The 22,111-nt window shown below is 42.1% G+C and overlaps 1 protein-coding gene across 33 annotated transcripts in view; it reads right to left on the minus strand.

The window, feature by feature from the left end:
• Positions 1–22,111, minus strand: part of CACNA1D (calcium voltage-gated channel subunit alpha1 D) — a 260,786-nt gene that overhangs the window by 76,831 nt on the left and 161,844 nt on the right. For all 33 annotated transcript variants that reach the window (XM_072126691.1, XM_072126697.1, XM_072126674.1 and 30 more), the window contains 11 exons: positions 19,129–19,216; positions 17,838–17,864; positions 17,467–17,627; positions 16,611–16,836; positions 16,327–16,534; positions 11,118–11,238; positions 9,644–9,758; positions 6,778–6,847; positions 4,523–4,571; positions 2,208–2,340; positions 1,725–1,854 (listed from right to left, as the gene is read on the minus strand). In XM_072126691.1, coding sequence (XP_071982792.1) covers positions 1,725–1,854; positions 2,208–2,340; positions 4,523–4,571; positions 6,778–6,847; positions 9,644–9,758; positions 11,118–11,238; positions 16,327–16,534; positions 16,611–16,836; positions 17,467–17,627; positions 17,838–17,864; positions 19,129–19,216 — 1,328 coding nt within the window. The remainder of the gene's footprint in view (positions 1–1,724; positions 1,855–2,207; positions 2,341–4,522; positions 4,572–6,777; positions 6,848–9,643; positions 9,759–11,117; positions 11,239–16,326; positions 16,535–16,610; positions 16,837–17,466; positions 17,628–17,837; positions 17,865–19,128; positions 19,217–22,111) is intronic.

The following is a 22,111-nucleotide window of genomic DNA, read 5'->3' on the forward strand; positions in this document are numbered from 1 at the left end:
AAATTCAGTGAAAATCATGTCAGGCATGATTCCTGAGGACCTGGACACACAGGAGAATAGAATCTACTATTGTCCTGTGCTAAAAGCACGATTACAATACAGGAATCTATTCTGTGGGGAAGTAGGGGCTTAGATTGGTGCCCCACTGCCGTGTTCAGTCAGGGATATGCAGTACATCCATGGCTTATATTTTAAGGACTGAATAGGCCCATCTAATCTAAATTTAAATGTAGGTTTCATTGTGGATTTTGCTTTGCAGCAGTTATGACATTATGCTTTGAAAAAGATGAAATTCACAGATAAAACTGATAAGCCCTGAATTTTAATGCGCACCAATCACCAAAATCTTGATGTAGATATCTACTGGTAATTCTGGATGGAAAATTTGCAGCATGTGCCTCATGTCTGAATATACTCTCCGGATCCAGTTTTATTAGATGTGAATACAGGCAGTCCCCGGGTTACATACAAGATGGGGTCCGGAGGTTTGTTCTTAAGTTGAATTTGTATGTAAGTCAAAACTGTATATTTTATAATTGAAGTTCTAGACAATTTTTTTTTCTTTTGTCCCAGTGACAATTGGAGTTTCAAAATTTTAGCTGTAATTGGACCAAAGATTATCAATAAAGCTTCATTACAGACACCTTACAGCTGATCATTGCAGTCTGGGACTATAGTAAAGCATTCAGAGAGCTTCACCAGAGGTCACAGGGGACAGAGGGGTCCGTCTGTAACTATGGGTTGTCTGTAAGTCGGGTGTCCTTAAGTAGGGGACCGCCTGTATAGGGGGTTTTATCACTGCGTCTACGCTGGTTTTCTGGCCTAGAAGCAGTGGAATAATGGCAAATTCTTGCGCAGTGCAAGAATTTGTGATTCAAATTGCAAGTACACCACCTCCGCAAAAAGTGGAAAGTCACCATAAAATCACATGTATCAAACCTTATTGGGCACATTTACTAAGGGCCATGCGCCAGTTTTTTGTCGGACTCTGCATGTTATTTTAGGTGCAAACTGCTTGCACAAGTATTTAAGAAGTGTCCGTGCCACATATGTTTGTGTGGTGGCTGCACTATGCAATGTAGAGAGTGTCCCAGGGCTCAGTCGGACTGTGCGACAGAAATGTGTCACAAAATGCGGTGTGACGGCAGTGCAGAATATGCACCACAATAATTGAATCTGGCTCCCCCTGCACACTACACAGGCACTGTTCTTAGTAAATGTGCCCATATATATTCACAAATATCTGCTCTCAGACAAATCTGATAAATCTCCACTTATATTAGATATTCCTCAATGAGAATTGGTCAGTAATATACAGGCAGTCCCCGGGTTACGTACAAGATAGGTTCTGTAGGTTTGTTCTTAAGTTGAATTTGTATGTAAGTCGAAACTGTATATTTTATAATTGTAACCCAAGGCAAATTTTTTTTGGTCACTGTGACAATTGGATTTTAAAAATGTTGGGTTGTCATAAGAGCCAGGATTAACAATTAAACTTAATTGTAGACACCTGTGATAACTGTTATAGGTATTTAATGTAGCCTAAGGCTAAAGTACAGTAAATTACCAACATCCAGAGGTCCGTTTGTAACTAGAGGTCGTCTGTAAGTCGGGTGTTCTTAAGTAGGGGACCGCCTGTATAGGATATTTAGCTGTTGCTCCATATTTGTTGTAGGTATTAGTTATTTATTACATGGGCAATCTGATGTAGAAGTCATACTTACTATATTCCGGAAGGAATGGCTGCGGATGGGGTCTTCGGCTGCTAGTGACGCACTGCTCAGCATGATAAACACCAGGATGAGGTTGGTGAAGATGTGATGGTTAATAAGCTTGTGACAGCCCACGCGAATCCTGCACAGAAAACATATATAGGATTCATGTAGAAATAAATGCATGGAGTAAGTAAATGCCTTTGTAACAAGAGTGACTACCCAGACCCTGACAGGAAGACTTGTCATGGGGACATACGGAACAGTAGATGCTGGGCACTAGGAGCTAAAAATCGCTGAGGGTCCGACTGCTGGGACCACCAACGATTGGAAGAACAGGACTCCAAGAGATCTGGAGAATGGCGGTCCTGTTTTCACTAGTGGTTGAAGCTGCCGGTTGGGCATATTTAAGTAGTAAGGGAGTGTCAGAAATTGCGGAGTGATTATCTATGCTGCAGGATAGAAGATATATATATACAGAGAACTCATAATTACGGGTTAGTGTTGCTGAAAATAAAGAAGGCGCTGCCCTCAGGAATCGGGGTGATCTTTTCTTTCATATTTAGCTCAGACATCCGACGTGGACGAGGGCCTGCTGGTACTTCTGGTTCATCTTCATCCTCCTCATCTACAATATAACAGATTGTTAGTACTTAGATCCTTCACATAATGCTAGTACTTATAGACTTCATATAGACGAATGCAACCATTGGAGAAAACTTACTAGAGATTAAACTCTCTGAAATTAAATGGTTCATCGGTTTTGACCATTCAAAGTTGCAGACAGTGTTGGGTAGCAGCCATGGAGATCTGTGTATCCTTATTGTATGTTAGTAGTGACAGGACTGCAGCTCTTACTAGGTGGATTTATCAGCCTGAAGAGCTTTCTGCTCTCTCTGTGCGGCTCCGCAGGTGGATTTATCAGCCTGAAGAGCTTTCTGCTCTCTGTGCGGCTCCACAGCTCCTCCCATTTGCTACAATAGGAGCTTTATCAGGATTCTGGTTGGCTACTTACACCAGTCACTCTGCAGACAGGAGGTGCTGTGGAACAATTCATTGGACAGTGCAGAAAGCTCTTCAGGCTCAGAGACCAACTCAGAGCATTCCAGGAGCTTTACACAGTCCTGCTGCTACTTACTACACACACAAAGTTATGGTTAAGCTGCTCTTCAGGGCCTATAACTATTACTGTCTACAGTTTATTATGGTCAAAAGTGATGAAGGATTCCCTTTATATATGTTTACCCAAGAGCAACATTTGTCATGTATCCATAGTGAAGGTAATAAAGGTTTGATTGTTGATGGTTTAACCCCAGACCACCCACAGATCATGAGACCCCTTTGTAAATGAAACTTGTGTATCCTCCAATGACTTCTATGTCATTGACTCCATCAACCACAGCAGGTACCATGTGAAAACCACATATATTAGTGGTAACTTACCTGCATCAGAGAGGCAAAGTTTAACTCTTATATTACAAAAAGTGGATTCAGCAGGTGGATATTCATCATCAATTATTTGCCCCAATCCGCTACCTTCACACCAGTGGCAGATTTGCATTGTCACTTTGTAAAGGCTATAGATTCTTAATTTTTTTGGCCAATTTGGATATATAAGGGCTTATTTTCTGTGAGTTTAGATCCACTTTAGAAATATTTCATTGTTGTTGGCCCTTAGCTTCTTGATGAGATTGTATTAACTCTTGAATGTATGGAGGAAAAGAAAATCGTCAATCCTGGTTTTGGATTAAAAATGAAATAATATGTTATATTTATTCTATAGATCACTACGATTACGCTGATACCTCATTTATAGAGTTCATTATATATTTTTACAATTTTACTGAAGAAAAACTAATATAGAGAAAATCTCACTTGTTTTAGTTTCTCCATCTTTTCTGAGACATCACTTTAGTATTTTTCAATTGACAGAGGGGGTTTAGAGCTTATTTTTATTTGTTTAGTTGTTCTTTTCACTGATAAAATTTTAGTACACATAACTTTTTATCACTTTTTGGGACATATTTGTGAAGAGATTTTATGAAAAATTTACATTTTTTTTTAACAGCGTTCACCAAGCAGGTGTAATAATGTTTTGTACTTTATTACATGTATGCAGGGAATGGTGGTGTTTAGGGGACTTCTACTTTATTTAACAAATTATTTTTATTAAAAAAGTCTTTTAAACTTTTTTTTTCTTACATGTGGCCTGAACAAGCGATCCTCTGATGTATTACTGAGCATGCTCAGTGTGTTACAGCCGACACCTTCCTGGAGGCAGGGCCCAGCCCTGCTAAAGAGATTGTGTATCCCCAGGGCACTGGCACAGAGGGAGGGTCCAATCTTCACAAGAAGCCCCTTGGATGCCGCATGTAAGGGGTTAACACCCACGATATGAGGAATCTCTGATCATGGGTTTTACAGGCGGGTGTCAGTTGTCAGGTCGGAGCTGGTGCCAGAAGCTGGACGTAATGGTACAGCACAGGTTGGCGAGTCACTGCCGCCCATGCTGTACTATTACAATCAATGTCAGTAAGGGGTTAAAGGAAATTACCATCATGGCCAAGCATGATGAACCAGGGACACTTACTCATAGATCCAGGCACCGTGACTGCGGTACTCTTCTTATATTTGTTATCCATGGCTTACTTCCTTCTAAAATCAACTTTTAAATAATGCTAATTAGCCGGAGGGACTACCCTAGCCACAGTCACGGTGCCTAGATCTATGTGCCAGGTTTTTCATGCTGGATTGTGATGGTAGATTCCCTTTAATCTTTAATACATGGTAGCGGTACCAAGGAAAGTTACCTGGTTCTGGATGTTCCTTTTCTTCCTCTGCTTCTTCATCAACTGAAACCTGGAGAAGACAGCGAGGATTTTTAAAGTTAATATTTCATCATCCACCGATATATCTGAGCTCAATAATAACTATACACTTGTCATTACATATGTTCCTATAAAGTGAAATATGAAAAGAGACGGTAACTTTAGGGAGTAGATTGGCTGCTTCTGTCCAGGGCCCAAATCTTATCATCCTCTACAGCAAGTGACAAGTAACAAGACACAGATGTCCGGTCTTAGAGGGAAGGAGTTTCTATACAACACTGTCCTATCGGGAGCGTCTTTTTTTTTGGGAACATAGAGATTTTCGAACACGTTCCTCTACACAAGATAATGGACGTCTATCTCAAATGGAAAAGGGGTGATAGGGACGGTGGGACAAGCATCAAGTGTAATGTACAGTACGGGGAGAATACGAGCTATGTCAATTAGTGTATTTCTTTCAAAGACTTTGAGACGTTTGAGAAATGACTGGTAAATTAGTGAAAAAAAAGCATCATTTTTGGAAGCCATTTAGGATTTGGACATATTTTATATAGTCTAAAAATTCTGTAATATGAGCCCTACAGAAAATTGAGAGCGATGCCATAAGATTACAATTCAGTACACAGTATCATACTGCAAATTCTATTAAATTTCTTTGTATAACAGGCAGTCACCCAAGACATAAGTGGAAAATCGTAGATGAATGAACACGGATGTATTACTTAAAGAATATGCATGATGTTGGATATTTGGGCGCTAAATATTTTATCAGTAAACAGGTACCAGGCCTATGTGCTAGGGCAGTGATGGCAAACCTTTTAGAGGCCGAGTGCCCAAACTACGACAAAGACCCACTTATTTATCGCAAGGTGCCAACACAGAAATATAATTTGTGATTTATACTCCCTTCTCTGTCACAGTTTTCATTGATACCAGCACCCCCAGGCCACCAATAAAGCAGAAAATAGTCCCAGGTAGAGCTGTCACTTTAAAATAGCTCTGTGCACAGCAAGTCCTGGGCTGTCTGGGACTGCAGGAAGATACCTGGAGTCATCTCTGGTGATGGCCTGAGTGCCCGCAGAAAGGGCTCTGAGTGCCACCTCTGGCACTAGTGCCATAGGTTAGCCATCACTGTGCTAGGGGGTCTTGATGGGGTTGTCTAGCCAGAGAAGAGAAAAATCAAATTTACCAATATCCACAGGACGATTGCTGATCATTCAGGGACCAAGTGCTGGGACTCCCATGGATCTTGAGTACGGGGGTTTGTGGTACCACAAATGAACTAGGAAACTGGTTGCACTCAGCTATCTCTGTCACTGCCTTAGGCAGCATTCACACGACCGTAGGGGGACGTATGTATGGCCGCAAGCTTGCAATGGCCGCACGGAGCACGTCCTATCTTTCCCCATGTTACGGGCCATACGTAATGCATTGCAGCATTGCAATGGAGAGGGGAGGGTCACCTACGCGGCTGACATATGCCCGCCCGGCTGTAGTCGTGCAAGCATATGTCAGTGTAAATGCAGCCTTAAACAGTGCAGGAAGCAAAGTGTGTGGTTTCACCTGCCACTCAACGCCATTCATTTGTGGTAAAACAAAGGTACAACCCCCTTTCTTGGGGTACTGGGACCCCCACTGATCAGTAACTCATCCCCTAAACCAGTGGTGGCGAACCTATGGCACGGGTGCCAGAGGTGGCACTCAGAGCCCTTTCAGTGGGCACCCAGGCCATCACCAGAGAGGACTCCAGGCATCTTTATGCAGTCCCGGACAGTCCAGGACTTGCTGTGCACAGAGCTATTTTAAAGTGACAGCTGTACCTGGGACTACTGGAGGAGTGGGAAGGTGTAGACAGATCTAGATTATCATTGTAGCTCCTGCTCCGGCGCTGACAATTCCTCCTGTTTATGGGACCCTGGAGGGAAGCTACAATGATCATCCAAATTTCTTCTATTTTCTGCTTTATTGGTGTCCTCAGGGTGCTGGTATGAATGAATTATGTGACAGAACAGGGAGTATAAATCACAAATAAAATTTCTGTGTTGGCACTTTGCGATAAATAAGTGGGTCTTGGTTGTTGTTTGGGCACTCCGTCTCTAAAAGGTTCGCCATCACTGCCCTAAACTGTGGACTGGGCAACCCCTTTAAAGACAGTCTTCCCTTTGAGGAATTCAGGCAAAATGTTGACTCTTTGGAAACTTTTCTTTGTACAACTACTTCCAATAATTGGTTATCACCTTTGCCTCGATTGCTTTTTTCCGATCATTTTCTCCTTTATCTCCATCCTTGTTTTCCAGGCTCTCTTTCCTAGAATTTAAAGTAAAGCAGATTCATGGAAATACTAGATATACGTCATAAAGCACACTGGAAAACTTCTTTAAGGAATTCCAAAGCGAATATTGGCTGATATTTATTTGGTCATGTGATGTCACACAGGTGCACGGCTCGTTATATAACAGAGAGTAATCAGAGCTGTGCCGTGCACCTGTCTGACATCACATGACCAGGGATATAATGAGCTGGGCACCTGTCTGACATCACATGACCAGGGATATAATGTGCCATGCACCTGTCTGACATCACATGACCAGGGATATAATGAGTCGTGCACCTGTCTGACATCACATGACCAGGGATATAATGAGTCGTGCATCTGTCTGACATCACATGACCAGGGATATAATGAGCTGGGCACCTGTGTGACATCACATGACCAGGGATATAATGTGCCAAGCACCTGTCTGACATCACATGACCAGGGATATAATGAGTCGTGCACCTGTCTGACATCACATGACCAGGGATATAATGAGCCATGCACCTGTCTGACATCACATGACCAGGGATATAATGAGTCTTGCACCTGTCTGACATCACATGACCAGGGATATAATGAGCCGTGCACTTGTCTGACATCACATGACCAGGGATATAATGAGCCATGCACCTGTCTGACATCACATGACCAGGGACATAATGAGCCATGCACCTGTCTGACATCACATGACCAGGGATATAATGAGCCGTGCACTTGTCTGACATCACATGACCAGGGACATAATGAGCCATGCACCTGTCTGACATCACATGACCAGGGATATAATGAGTGGTGCACCTTGTAGCTCACTGTTTAAGTCTATTGATGGCTTCATTTAGTAATTTTAAAGAGCAATTTGATAACCTCACTTATAAAGTCAATAAGGCGGGGGGCTGTGCCGTATAGACACGCTACCCAACATCCTCTCCCAAATCCTCCCATCTCCTTACACGCTGTGCCTGTAAACCCAAGCGGCGACTGCGCAGCCATGAAATTTCGGCATGATGTCCCTGTTTTGGGGGCCAAGTTAGGAAAGTCGGGGGACAAAAGGAGACAGCATATCTTGACTGTATGTCGGACTCCAGATGCCCACCTCCTTGCCTTTCTAAAGGAGGTGAATAAAAGAGGTTTATAGAAGAAAGGTAGCAGCAAATCTCTATATAAATCCATAAATGGAAGACTTCTACTACATCAGGTGTGTGCGGGGTATGGCTGGTGCCAGGTTTCCTTTAGAGGGAACCTGTTAGGGCAATTTGGGACACTAAACTACATTGTGCACCAAATCGCCCTCTACGTGGTCGTATTTAAAAAGAAAAAATAATTATATTTAGCTTCATCCAGAGCTCCTAGCACCAATAGGTTACAACAAGTGAAGACACTGTAGTAACCCCGGCTTCACTGTACAAGTGGAGCTCATGTTCAGTGTAGCCGGGATATTATCCCAGCTTCACTTGCCACAGCACAAGAGGAGGCGCTGGTGCTGGATCTGCAGATGTCCGATGTGCCCGATAGTTGTTTGTTTTTTAATTGAGGGGAAAAAAAGTTAATATACAGGCTGAACATCTTCTCCTTCATATTGCTTTCCTACATTGCTTCTCTGAATAGCAGCTCTCTCTCTCATACAGAATAAGCTCAGTCATCTACTTTGACCCTACAAATGCTATGGGTCTGCAGGGTGTTCAATTCTCGGCACCCACTCCAAAAGTGGGAATATCGTGGCACCCTCTCAGCATGTATGATGTGAATGCGGTGCTAGGAATCAATAATACACGGTGCCCATGCCTGCAGGACTCTCAGAGAACACATTAACACATTGATTTCCATGATACTGTCATAGCTGATAAAGGCAGAAATGGCAATAAAAGTTTCCTTTAGCACTTAGTATATTCATCTGTACAGACACAGGGGGGGGGGTCATTTTCTCTTTTGAGAGTCAATATTCAACTATAACTAGAAGCAGGTAGCCATTTACTGGCCTCTTATAGTCCAAAATTATACCTGGGACCCAGTTAAAACCATTATTCCCACCCGTGGATCAGGGGCAATAAAATAAGCGGAGCGGCTCATTTACACGCTGCTCCTAAGCTGTGTAATTCCTATCAAGCGCAGTAGTGTACAGTCCCACTGAGTCTGTGAAGAGATTACCTGCGGCTCAGGGAGATAACATGCTCCGCATAAGGTCACAGCTCGGCTTATTTTTTGGGGGGGATTTAAGAGAATGCAGTGTTCTGGTTTATTACGTTACCGGTAATGCAATGGTTACAATATGTGAATGTAGAACCTTAGAACCTTGTAGTACAATGTAACTCTTTATTAGGTTTAATTAATTTACATTCAGAAGCGAAAGAGGGCCACACATATCCACAGGTGGCATGTGGTTTCGCAGCTTGCATAGTGCAGTTTGCACTGTTTTTGATAAATGTGGGCATATTCGAGGGATAGGGGTATCAGAAGTTTAGCCAATAAACCTCTAATGTCTAGGGTCAGCCAGAGATGTAGCACCCATCATGTGCTCATGTGTGACAATGGTTTGCCTGTCAGTGTAACACTGACTGGCACTGACTGGAAACATTCCACTAGAATACTAAACATTCCCAGGCTGATTGTAAATCCTCGTAATGTCATAATAAATTGTCATGAAATTTATTAACAAAAAAGTCCCTCCACAGACAATAAAAAGGTTAAAAAATCTTCATTTTTTATGCACAAAAAGCAAAAAATAATAAAAATAAAAATGGTGCAAATAAAATCCACAGCTGGCCTTGGATTGGCGACATACACATTACCTTGCGCTCTTTTTCTTCTCCTTTTCCTCGGCAGCTTCTTTCTGGGCGGTGTTCAGACTTTCCGCATCTGCCAGATTGTCCACAGCAATGGCCAAGAAGACATTTAGTAGGATATCTGTGGTGTGCGGATTCAGGAAGCCAAATGCTCGGCCTACAGCTTGTTTCATGAGTGCCCCCTCCAATGATAGGTCATGGTGCATTGTCATCATCTCAGATGTCTTTTACCTACACTTGGGAATGTGCCTAGGAGTCAAAATGTGCTTCCCCTCTTACATAGAAGGTGTCCATACACCCTGAAAGGCAGATGTCCCTCCAAACTTATAATAGTCACCATTCACTAGGTTTGTTAAACGATAAAAGAGTTTGTTTTGTCGCCCTGTGAATGTGCATTGTGACGGGTAAAAGCAAGATCTATTCCATCAGATATTTACATAGACTTTACATACATCAGGGGACTGGTGTCAACAATGCACCCTTTGAGTTTTTTTATCCAACCAGTAGTGGATTATAATATAGGCGGTTTGGGTAGTAGCCCGGGAGCCAAGTCTTCTAGGGGGCCCATGGCCACCCAAACCACCCACCAGATTTTATACTAAGAAGAACCTTCACCCATGAACTAATCATACATCTGCTCATGCTCTTAGTACACATGAGCCATTTCAGGACCTTAGAAGGTCCTCCAAAGATCCTTAAGCCGCAGATTGAAAGCAGGCAGAAGGGACGCATCCTCCATTCCCCGAGAAATTTGATTTCCAGATTTATAATATTATAATATTTATACAGCCCAGGGCTAATGACAGTCTTCATCAGCCACCGCATGCATCCTCTAGATCTCCATGATAAAAACTTAGAGCACGTCTAACCCTGAACTGTTTCCCCACATAGGAGCGTTGAGGGAATGTATCATTGCAATTACATCAATTTTGTCTCTTAATAATGTCTCACGGTTTGTCACATCTGCCGATTGGCGCAAATTTTCAAATTTTTTACAACTCCACTTTTCACTTCAGACAAATGTGCCAAATGTACAAGCGGTCTAAGCCACGATGATAAATGCAATGTGCAAAAGTGGAGTGAGATCCTGCCGAATGATAAATCTGCCCCACTCAATCTGCTTCTTCATTTTTTATACCATGAACCCCAGGAGTTACCCTGAAGGATAAAGTAGTCTGCCATATCAATACAACCTTATGCCCCATGCAAGCGAATGTATATGGCGGCCATTTGGTAGTCGTATGAAAGGCAAGTGCATTGTACAGGGCACAGTACGTTGAGCACACACATGTCACCGTACTGCGCCGGAGCATGCTCTATCTTTTGGCAGAGATATGGTGCAGCTCCCCTTGCTGAAAGTATGCTAGGGCCAGGTCCCGAGTCTCTTTGAGGTTCAAATTGTGACTTCTGTATTTTCCTATGTAATAATCCACTATTTTAGATTATATAGGGATGGAATCTTTGTACAATAAAAGGATACAGTTACCGCAGATGAACAGGATGATGAAGTAGACACACACAATCATTCCTGAAGAAGATGGCCCACCATACGCCATTATCCCGTCATACATGACAGCATTCCAGTCTTCTCCTGTGAGGATCTAAACAAGAAGCCATGAGGTCAAATTATCAATATCTGTCACCATCCATATTTTACCCCATTTAAACTAGTTGCCCCCTCAGGTAGGGGTTAAATGTCCTTTCTAGAATTCCCTCGTGTGTGAAATCTCATCTATTTACCTTTAAAAAAAAATCTGCTCCAAAGTCATGTGAAAATGAGCAGAAAAGAGGCATATTTGCCTGTGATGAGTCAGCTTTAGAGGCTGCAGGGGAGTGTCACTTCAGACGCACCTAACTTCTGTTCTATAGTACCTAGAGCGCCACACCACAGATACAGAAAGTTAAACAAGTGGGAACTGGATATTTATCTGCAGCTCACATTTCCAATTATTTCTTTGGCCAATTCTTTCTTGTCTGTATCTCCGGTTCCATAGCTCCCAAAATCACAAGACTGATGTGATCTCAAAGATGAGATTCTTATCTTTAATATGACAACAAAACCATCTTTCAGATCCCATGAGGCTTGTGGTAGTGTGAGCTATAGAACAGGAGATCCACAGTTAAAGAAATAACTGGAAATACGAGCTACAGATAAAAAATCCAGTTTCCACCTTTGGTTTAATTGTCTGTATCTCCGGTTCTGTAGGTCAGAGAACCATAGGCAAAGCGATATAAATAAATATATAGATTAGATTCTTATCTTTATTATAACAGCAAAAGCATGTTTGTCTGTAATGTAGAACCATAAGATAGGGGTGTCTGAAGTGACCCTCCCCCTGCGGCCTCTAATCTTGACTCATCTCAGGCAAAATATTACTCTTCTTCGGTCATTTGCCTATGATTTTGGATAAAATATTTGTAATAGGCCAAGATTTCACACTCACACTCGGACACCTCTTTGCTCATTCTATGTTAAGATACATCTGATACTGATACATCTGATATATTAAGATACATCTGACCAGAAGTGAGATAGATGTGTGAGCTTTAATGCATAGCTACCGATAAATTGAGTTCAGAACCATTTCCCAGGTTGTTCCAGGAAGTGGAGGGGGTCTAAGCAGATATTGCAGAACTTATATTCTAAGAATAAAACCCTGGTGTATATTTAGTATAATTATCCCTTATAAATGATCCCTTATCCCATCTTCCGTGAATCTCATTGTACTATTAGTTAGAAACCGGCGCACAAACTAATTAAAGCCAAGCTCTGTTTCATTGATCCGATGCGGCACACACCACGAGAATAGTCTACAATGAATCGCAGGCAGTCAAGTTCTGAATCCCTCAAAATAAACATGGCAGGAGTACAATGGCTGCACAAAGGGAACAAGCTATTTGATATTCATCCACATTCGGAGACACAAAACAGCTCTAAAAATACACAGTGCCAAGAGAGATGACAAAAGGAAATTGTTTACACACTAGACAAAGTATTTAGTGCGCATTTAATGGGAAAGTACAGAACTGTGACACTGCGGTGATGAATGACTCTATTACACTTTACAGACATAAATAATGGTCTATATAGACCTTCCACTGCCGAAATAGCGCCCCAAACCCCCAAACCTGACCATACATAAATGAACATAGGCCACGACTAGAAATATCTGCAAGACCGATCATTTAATGTGGGGAGGTCCAGACCCTGCCTCAAAGCAAAGGTTAAGAGAAAGAAGGACTGGGCATATTACAGGTCAACATGCCTGATCCTCTTTACTCATAGAACATAAGCTGCCCCCCTTGAGACCGTGAAGAAACCAGAAGCCCCAGTCATGCTTGGATATTTAGGGCAGGACTAGTCAAATGTCTTTTATGTGTCTCCCCCGCTAAACAACATTACAGAAAAGTTTATTGTGTGGATTCTTTGCGCACATAAAACATGAGCCATCACAAAAGATGCCCTGGCACTAGCCTGGCTAATTCTTAGTATACTTGAATCCGTGATGGGTCAAACTAGGACGTGCTCACATTTTTCTTCAGATAAACATGACTATAAGCCTTCAACCACAGGACCGTTGGGGGACATATACACGGCCGGCAACTTTGCGGCCATAAATATGTCCCCCATAGGCCGGCAATAGGTGCAGGGAGCTGTATGGAGCGGTACAGTGCAGAACACATGCAGCACCGTACCACTCCGTACACAGGGAAAAGATAGGACATGTCCTATCTTTCCCCGTGTTACAGCGCCGTGCGCTTTGTATCTCTGTGGAGGGGGGAGGGGTCAACCCTGCTCCTCTCCATGGTGCCGGACACATGTACGACCGCCTATGGTCCGGCAGACAGGTGGCAATTGCCCAGGGCCTCCTGAAAGGAGAGAATCTCTTCTTTCAAATGAATCTTGAATTTTGTTTCTAGGTGCTATGGATCCAGAGATATTCAGGTTTAAAGTAAGAATATCAGGTGCCATTTTATATATAAAAATCACTCCCGGCGGCCGTTTAACAGATAATATCTCCGTTTCCCTAAAACTTAGAAACACATATTTAGATTCATATAAAAGAGGAGATTCTCTTCTTTCATAGGAAAAAAGAAGTGAGGTTCTATGTGTCACAGAGCCAGAGATACAGCCCTCTGAAATTAACCCCCCTCACCAATCCAGATTCTTAGCCATCAGGCTGCAGGGAGAATTTGCTGCACACAGGAGCTGCTGCACCTCACAGATAATGGAAATATTCACTTTATATGTTACTACATTCTGATAAGGAATAATATCAACTAATATTCATGTTATTAACCCTTCTCTATGCAGAACTATCTAAGAACACACTTTCTCTCTTATTGCCTTTTATTTTGTGATAGTTTTTTTTTTGTTGGGAAAATTGACTGATACGATGAACATTCAATCCTCTTCGCCTGATGTGACTACACCACGACCATGTCCATAAAGTTATTGTAACACCAAACACACACATGTTCTGGAATAAAGTTTTTATTTCCCACCATCCTCCATTACTTACACCGATGTTATGACGTTCTCACTCTCATTCTTATGAAGCGCGGAGGGTTGTGTTATTGTGCGGCTAATATAATGGCCAAATGTGACTTATTATCTCATTAGCTTGGTTTATTGATATATAGTTATTTATTTGGGTGACCATTGTGTAAGGAACATGATAGATCTGTGTGAATTTTCTGCAGTTCCCTTTGCTGCATATTTTGGTGAATATGCACATGTGGGGTCTGTGTGATCTCCTCACATCTTACTGTTTTAGGAAAGTATATTTTCTTTTTATAAGTATCTGGATTTGTACATATTTTAGAGGAAATTTTGAATTGCCAAATGCATCGCTGGTTGTCTGCTTTCAAAATTCTATAGGTTTTATGGCGCATTTACTTTTTATTCTGTTTTATTGCTAAATTTTGCAGGTTGTGACTGTCTAAAAATTTCTAGCTGAAAAGCAGATATTTAGTTATTACAGTGTTAATGATATAATGTGGATTTATTTATGTGAGCATATCAATATGGGACATTTGTGAACTCTACACATGTCCATCTATTACATTTAGGAGTTGTGAAGGTAAATATTTTATGTTTGGATTAAATTGTTTGCCATCAGTCAAATTTTAAGTATTTTTTATAAAATGTTTCAGTCAAAATTGCGCCTATGTCTATAAACTCTTTGATGCAATTTTGAAAATGGGGCAAGTGTCTGCTTTCAGAAAATATCGGTCCCTCTCCCCAATGGGCCTCACAGTTTAATCAACCTACCAGTCATTTTTTGGTGTAACCGGAGGACCCGGAGTAAACCCAAGCAGACACAGAGAGAACATACAAAATCTTTGCAGATGTTGACCAGCGCTGCAAAGCTCTAAGGGGACATTAATCATAGTCTGTTAGACTGTTTTGAGCGTCTTTTAGCGCAAGAATCTGGCGCATCTCGTTAATTTGGTGCATTTATGCGCCATTTTCTGGCGCACGGCAAAGTTCGGCACTTAGTGGTTTTGAGTCCCTGCGTCTTATCTGACATAGTGAGTGCGTCCTAAACAGATGTTTGCACGGGATCTATCACAAAATTGCGCCTAAAAAGGCGCAAAAAAAGGCGCAAAAATGCACCTACTCTGAGCAGGTGCACTTCCAAAAAACTTCCCTTTTCAGTACTAAAAACATACATTTTAGGTTCCCAAATGAAAAATTCCCTCTATGCAACATGGAAAATACTTCGGAGCAGTTTTATAATGTAAAATTTCCCCAGTAACGACTTCATCATTATCCATGGGATCATCTCTGGGAGTGATTATTGTCTTATTGTACAGATCTGAGAATATTATCAGACTCCATTTACTGTAAATTATAAAAAAAAAATTTTCCATCTCTGTAACTTTTAGTCCCTGCAGTTACATCACAATGATAGTTTTTTGTGCAGAGATGAAGCCCTGAACGTTCTGTCACATTTTCTCAGTCTCTTTTCATTATTCCTCACAAATGAGATCGAACAATTGGAGACAAATTTGGCGCAAATTTAGGCGCAAATGAATGGGACATGCGACAATTCCAAAGTGCATTTACTAAGGCAGAACTAGATCCATCATAGATCAGGAGCCAAAAAGAAGAGCAAACCAGGCGCAAAAATAGGCGAACCTGAGACCCACTATGATTAATGTCCCCCCTAGTGCTAACCACTGAGCCCCCATGCTGCCCATCAATCTTCCTAAGATCTATCTCCTGTAAAATTCTCCAAAATTACAGTATGTTTTATCATACTAAAGGGAGCCTCTTGCTGATTGTGACTGGTCATAAAATAGTTTTATTTTGGGGCCCCACTTTTAGTTTTGCCCAGGGCCCCACTTTGTCTAGAACCGGCCCTGCCTGTAGTTGCCTGAAGTCACAGTCATGTGATCCCTGGGCAGCAGTTCTTGGACTTGGAGATCCTTTGTCCTGCTGTCTTCCAGTGTATGAAGGAGGCTGTGCATACAGTGATGACTACACGGCCTCCTCCATCCACCAGAAGCCAGCAGGACACAGGGATATTTGGTTAATTTTATCCTTATTACATGTTATCGTATTTATCTATGCAAATGCCTAGATGAACCAATCGTGCGTGTGAATGGACATGTAGGAATATGTGGTGGGTGAACCAGCATAGTCTGAGATGTCTGTTTATGAATCTGGAAATGATCCGTACCTGGAATACTGTCAGGAGAGACTGGGGAAAGTTATCAAAGGTGCTCCTTTTAGTTTGCGTTTCATCAAAGTTAAACTTTCCCCCGAATAGCTGCATCCCAAGGAGGGAGAAAATGATGATGAAGAGGAAAAGAAGGAGCAATAAGGAAGCAATGGATTTCATGGAGTTCAAGAGCGATGCTACAAGATTGCTTAGGGAAGCCCAGTGCCTGGAAATAAAATAGAAAACACATTAGAAAATGAATGAGGGGAGAAGCCGCAGGATGAAGGTGGTCGTCAGGTTACCTGGTTACTTTAAAGATTCTCAAGAGTCGGACACATCGAAACACAGATATCCCCAGTGGTGACATGATCTCCAGCTCCACTAGGATGGTCTCAGTGATACCCCCACACACCACAAAGCAGTCAAATCGATTGAACAGAGACACAAAGTAGGCTTGAAGGCCCAGGCTGTACATCTTCACTAACATCTCACAGGTGAAGCACGCAAGGAGGACTTTATTGGCGATGTCTAGAACACAAGAAACTCAATAAGGATCCATAACAACCCTGTAAACACTACTCATAGTGATGCTGTTGGTTAGATTGCAACTTTACAGCATGCTGGAAAGCAACAGATACATGGACAGGGTTGTTTGCATATTATGATGCCACCTAGTGGTCAAAATAGAAACTGCAGTATGGAATAAATATGTTATAAAAATCACAATAAATAAATGTTTATAATTATTTATTTATAATAAACATCAAACAGCAAGATATTCGTTGTGTTATCCTTTTCCAAGGGATGCTTCCTCATCTTTAAAAGGGAGTAGTTGGTACTGCATTGTTCAATAGTATGGGAGTGCTCAAAATTGCATTGCACAGCGCTCTCCTAGACAGTGAATTGGCGTGACAGAGAAAGCCGAGCGCTACGCCCTGCAATCTCTAACACTCCAATACAATTGGATGGAGCAGCAGGACACATGCTTGACCTGCCACTCCATCAATAAGTGATCTCTTGATGGGAGCACTCCAACTGAATGGATTGTTATGCCCTTTCTTGTAGATAGAGAACAATCATCAAACTTGGTACAAGCCCTTTTACAATATTGTGTCAGACTAAAAACGGAAAGGAAAGACACGCAGTAACCTCTTGTACCTTGTATCTGCGTCAGCCAGTTCGGCTGGTTGTAGTGCTCCGATGAGATAGTCAGAGTGTTGAGAAAGACCAGGATGATGACCAGCCAGTAGAAGGAGACAGATTTTACCGCAGCTCTGCACCTCCTGCGATTGAAGCGGTTCCACCGACGCCAGCGCCGACTGCAGTGCAAAACATATCGACCATCACAAAAAATGACGAACAACAACAATTACATGTAAAAAGAATAAAATGAACCAAACAGGAAGAATAATAGAGGGGCAACACAATGAAGAGCTAAAAAAAAAAAAACTTAAAAAAAAATTGGTTAGTTCAAGCTAAGAGAAAAACTTGTAAACCAGATCATGTGTATTCCGGCACACATACTGTACCTGAATTTAGACTTGGAAATGGATTGACTGCAACAAAAGAAACAATAAGATAGTTAGTGCTATGTCAGTGTGAGCCGAGGGACATAAAACTGGAATATGAACAGAGCCTTGGTACAGAACATTGCCTTAAGTTCCTCTCTTTATTTTTGCCCTCCTTGTACCCATTCCAGATGCCCAGCCGCACACTTATAAAGGACTAGTCCCATCGGTTGTGGTACATACAGACACTTAACATAAAATACCAATTCTAGAGCATGTTTTCTTTGTATCATTCCTCTTTTATTCCTCCTGGATATCTACAAATAAATTGACAACTGATTGTTACTATTTTCCTGTGTTCCTGCACAGTGAGCGCTGATAGTGTCAGCCTGTGCAAGGAATGGTAACACCCAGCTGCCCTGTATCCCATGTGGAATAACAGAGGAACAACCCAATATTTCTAGAAAAACACTCTTTAGAATTGTTATTGTAATTTTATGTAGAATATAATTATTCATTACAACAGATGTGGCGGGAGAGCTGGCTAACATCTAACATATGAAGGCGTCAGACCTTCCAAAGTATCTGAAATTGGGAGTTGTGAACATCTGCCTTTCTTTTAGATCATGGAAAAATCCTAAAAAAGGAAATAATGGGGACATTCTGCAGAATCAGTACACTAAGGGGGGAGGGGGTACTGTCACTGTCAGTTCTAGCTTAAAGGACACCACCGATCATGAGAATGGGCCCCCAGCAATCTGAAGAATAGGGATCCCATTCTTAATAATGGGTGGAGCGGCATGAAAATCTATCATTCCTCCTCCCAGTCCATTCAACACTATGGGACTTTCAGATATTGCAGAGCTCAGCGCTAGGGTGTCTCTGGTAGTCCTTATTCACTGTCTATCCCTGTTCTCCAGGTTGCTGGTGGTCCTACTGTTCAGATCAGAGGGGGTGCCTCAATGATCCCCTTGGATAAATAGTACAACCATTTAAATAACATGTCCTCACACTGCTGTGCTCTTATCTCTCTGCACAGAGCTGCTCCACAGCGCCTAACCTATGCTCCGAGTTAGAGAAATGGCTACTGGTTGAATACTACAGCAGTCACCCAGCAGATAAGAGGGGGGGGGGGGTGAAACAGTTTGACGCACAGGACTAAGAGCACAACAGTGTGAGGAAACCTTAGCCTAACACACCGTCATAACTTCTGACTACCTCCCTTTAAGACAAAACAAGTTATATTGAAAAACAGATCATATTATTTTATGGAACAGGAGGAATCACTAGGATATTCCAATCCTGAACTTACCACATACTCCCACAGCATCCGGCGTTCTCTCCCTCCGCTCCCGCATTTTCGGTATTTACGGATTCTGTCTCGCTTGTTGGCATACTCGCTGCACAAAAAAGAAATATGATTTTAATTTTCAGCAATTTGTACAAGATGGTTTAGATTAGATCCGTGTATCAGTACCAGGCAGATACACTGCACATTACTGCTTTTTACTAGGAAATTAATAATCCGCCTCCGAAGTTTTCTGCCATTCTCCTGGGACACATGTCTACCTTATTCCACATTATCTGCGGAATAATAAATTGTTTCATTACTGGGTTTTTATGGTATTTCTCTGCAGCGGGAAAGAAATGATCAACATTTTATGGGATTGTTACTATGAAGTTGTAACAGAAAAGTCATTTGGTTTAATTAAAATGCCAATCACTGTGATACCCGCCAATGCGAATGGCACAGCGCTAATTATATGGGATCCTGGAATGGGTCACAAAACAGAAACAGGTGATTTCTCTGGTTCTGGTTGTTCTCTCTCTCTCTCTATATATATATATATATATATATATATATATATATATATATATATATATATATATATATATATATATATATATATATATATATATATATATATAGTATCCAACATACAAAACACTGCAAATCACACAGCACACAGAGGAAACAGAGTAGTCCCAGAACAGAGGAGGCCTCACACGTTGGTCTCAACCTCTTAGCTGGTAGGTCGTAATAGGGGATAAGGTAAAAACACGCAGGTCTGTCTGTTCTGGACAACTTGTTTGCCATCAGTCTTGGGATGTTCTTACCTTTTCAACCCTTCTGAAGGCAAATCTGGTTAAGCCAAGAGTTAACGTACTAAATAAAATCCCAGATTATTAACTGTAACATAAGGAACTGTTTTATAAACTGATCTGTATCTTCTGCAGGAGGGGCTTCCTGATGACAGGGGGTCTTCTACACCTGGGTTGGTGGTATGGCCTATGTCATGTGCAGCTCCCTATTTGCTGGATTCCCCCGTCATCGGTTTTCGTGCCTGTACGGGACCTGCTTCAGCCAATGAATGACCTCCACGGACCATAGGACGTCACTTCCGTCATTCAGGGGACTTTACGTACTTTGTTCTCCCCTGGTCCAAGGTGGCCAGTCACTAGGTAAAATGGTTCAGGCCTGAAAACTGGAAGTACTGAAGGTACATGGTACATGGATAGTTTACTATCCCAAATCAGACACTTTGACAAATCCGGTGAATGACTGTCTGGTATAATTTGGACAGTAGGGTGGACATTTATCATACACCAGCGCATGATGAAAACCTGCCCCTCTGTTGCTGCTGGATATATATCGGAAAGCTCCGGCCTCCTGATTTATCCAGTGGCTGCTGTGGCTTGAATGGTCACAGGCTATAGCGAGTGCACAGGTGCGGAGCAAAGACACCCGGCACCTGCCCACTCCACCGACAATTGCACCACCATTAACGCCCCTCCACGACCACCTCGCATTGCGGTGGCGCAATGGCAAAAAGAAATCGCTTTCCCTGGTGGTTCGCTTAGCACTGAGATAACTCTGGTCTTGTACACTAGGAAACTACCATTACAAACCCTGATCAATTTATCTCAATGGTGAAGGGGGGCGGGTTATCAAGTACTGACATATCATATGCCAGTGCTTGATGTTAACCCAATAGATTGCGCCAGATATAGTAACAAGTCTACGGCATGGCCCACTCCAGACCCACATTGCAAGTAGGTGGCCAAAGTGATAGAAAAGTCGACAGTCCAAGCCTTGATAAATACTCCCTAATAGTAAATCTATATAAAAATGTATATTATAATTTATCACCACTTAAGAGAAGGGACAAGCAGTGATTTCAGAACCTCTGGACCATTACTTAGATTTTGGAGCGCTGAATCTGTGTGTCCGGGCTGATAGTGGGAAATTCACTGCTGTGGATAGCATTTCATTGCATGGAAATACGACAAGGTTTCTGCACTGGCAGCAATCTTACAATATACCAGCTTGGAGGATTAGGGGGTTTTAGAGATTTAGGGGAAAAATAATACTATTTTACTAAGCCTATTTGGCAACATTCCTGGCAGCCTCAGATGTGTGACAAGTTTCTAAGAAGTTTTATCTCAGGCTGGAGAGTGATGATCCACTTCTAATGCCGGGTACATATAACATGGGGTGGAGGGTCATGTATAATACGGAGCTAATAAAAAGGGTGACTACAAACTACGACACAAGGCTATTTCACAATTTAGTAGACCTTTTGATGGTTTGATATCAAAAGTCATAGCTAATGGTCTTTACTTGACCAGATTCTGGTTCTTCAAGGAAATCTACCATCAAAATCCATCATGATAAACCAGGGACACTTACTCATCGATCCAGGCACCGGGACTGTGGTAATCTTCTTATATTTGTTATTCATGGCCTCCTGCCTTCTAAAAATCAACTTTTCAAATTATACTAATGAGCCAGAGGGGGTCTGGGGGCATTATCAGAGCTCCTCCATGCTGTAGCATCTAGGGCTCCTACATTGTCTCCCCTCCCCCTGCTCCCTCAGCACTTAACCCATCGCTCTCCCTGCTGTAATCTTACACAGTGGGATGGGAAGTGCTCTGGCGCAATGTAATAGTCTGTGAAGCTACAATAATAATAATTCCTTTATTTATATAGCGTCCACAGATTACGCAGACCTGCACAGAGTTTGCCAAATCAGTCCCTGCCCCCAATGGGGCTCACAATCTGATCAACCTACCAGTATGTTTTGGAGTGTGGGAGGAAACCGTAGGACCTGGAGGAAACCCACACAAACACGGAGAGAAGCTACAAACTCTTTGCAGATGTTGACCCTGGGACTTGAACCCAGGACCCCAGCGCTGGAAGGCTGTAATGCTAACCACTAAGCCACCGTGCTGCAACATAGAGGGACTCTGGCAACACCCCAAGAGCCCTTCAGGCTGATTAGCATAATTTTAAA

This window comes from Engystomops pustulosus, chromosome 10 (genome assembly GCF_040894005.1).
Source record: "Engystomops pustulosus chromosome 10, aEngPut4.maternal, whole genome shotgun sequence".
Taxonomy (NCBI): Eukaryota; Metazoa; Chordata; class Amphibia; order Anura; family Leptodactylidae; genus Engystomops; species Engystomops pustulosus.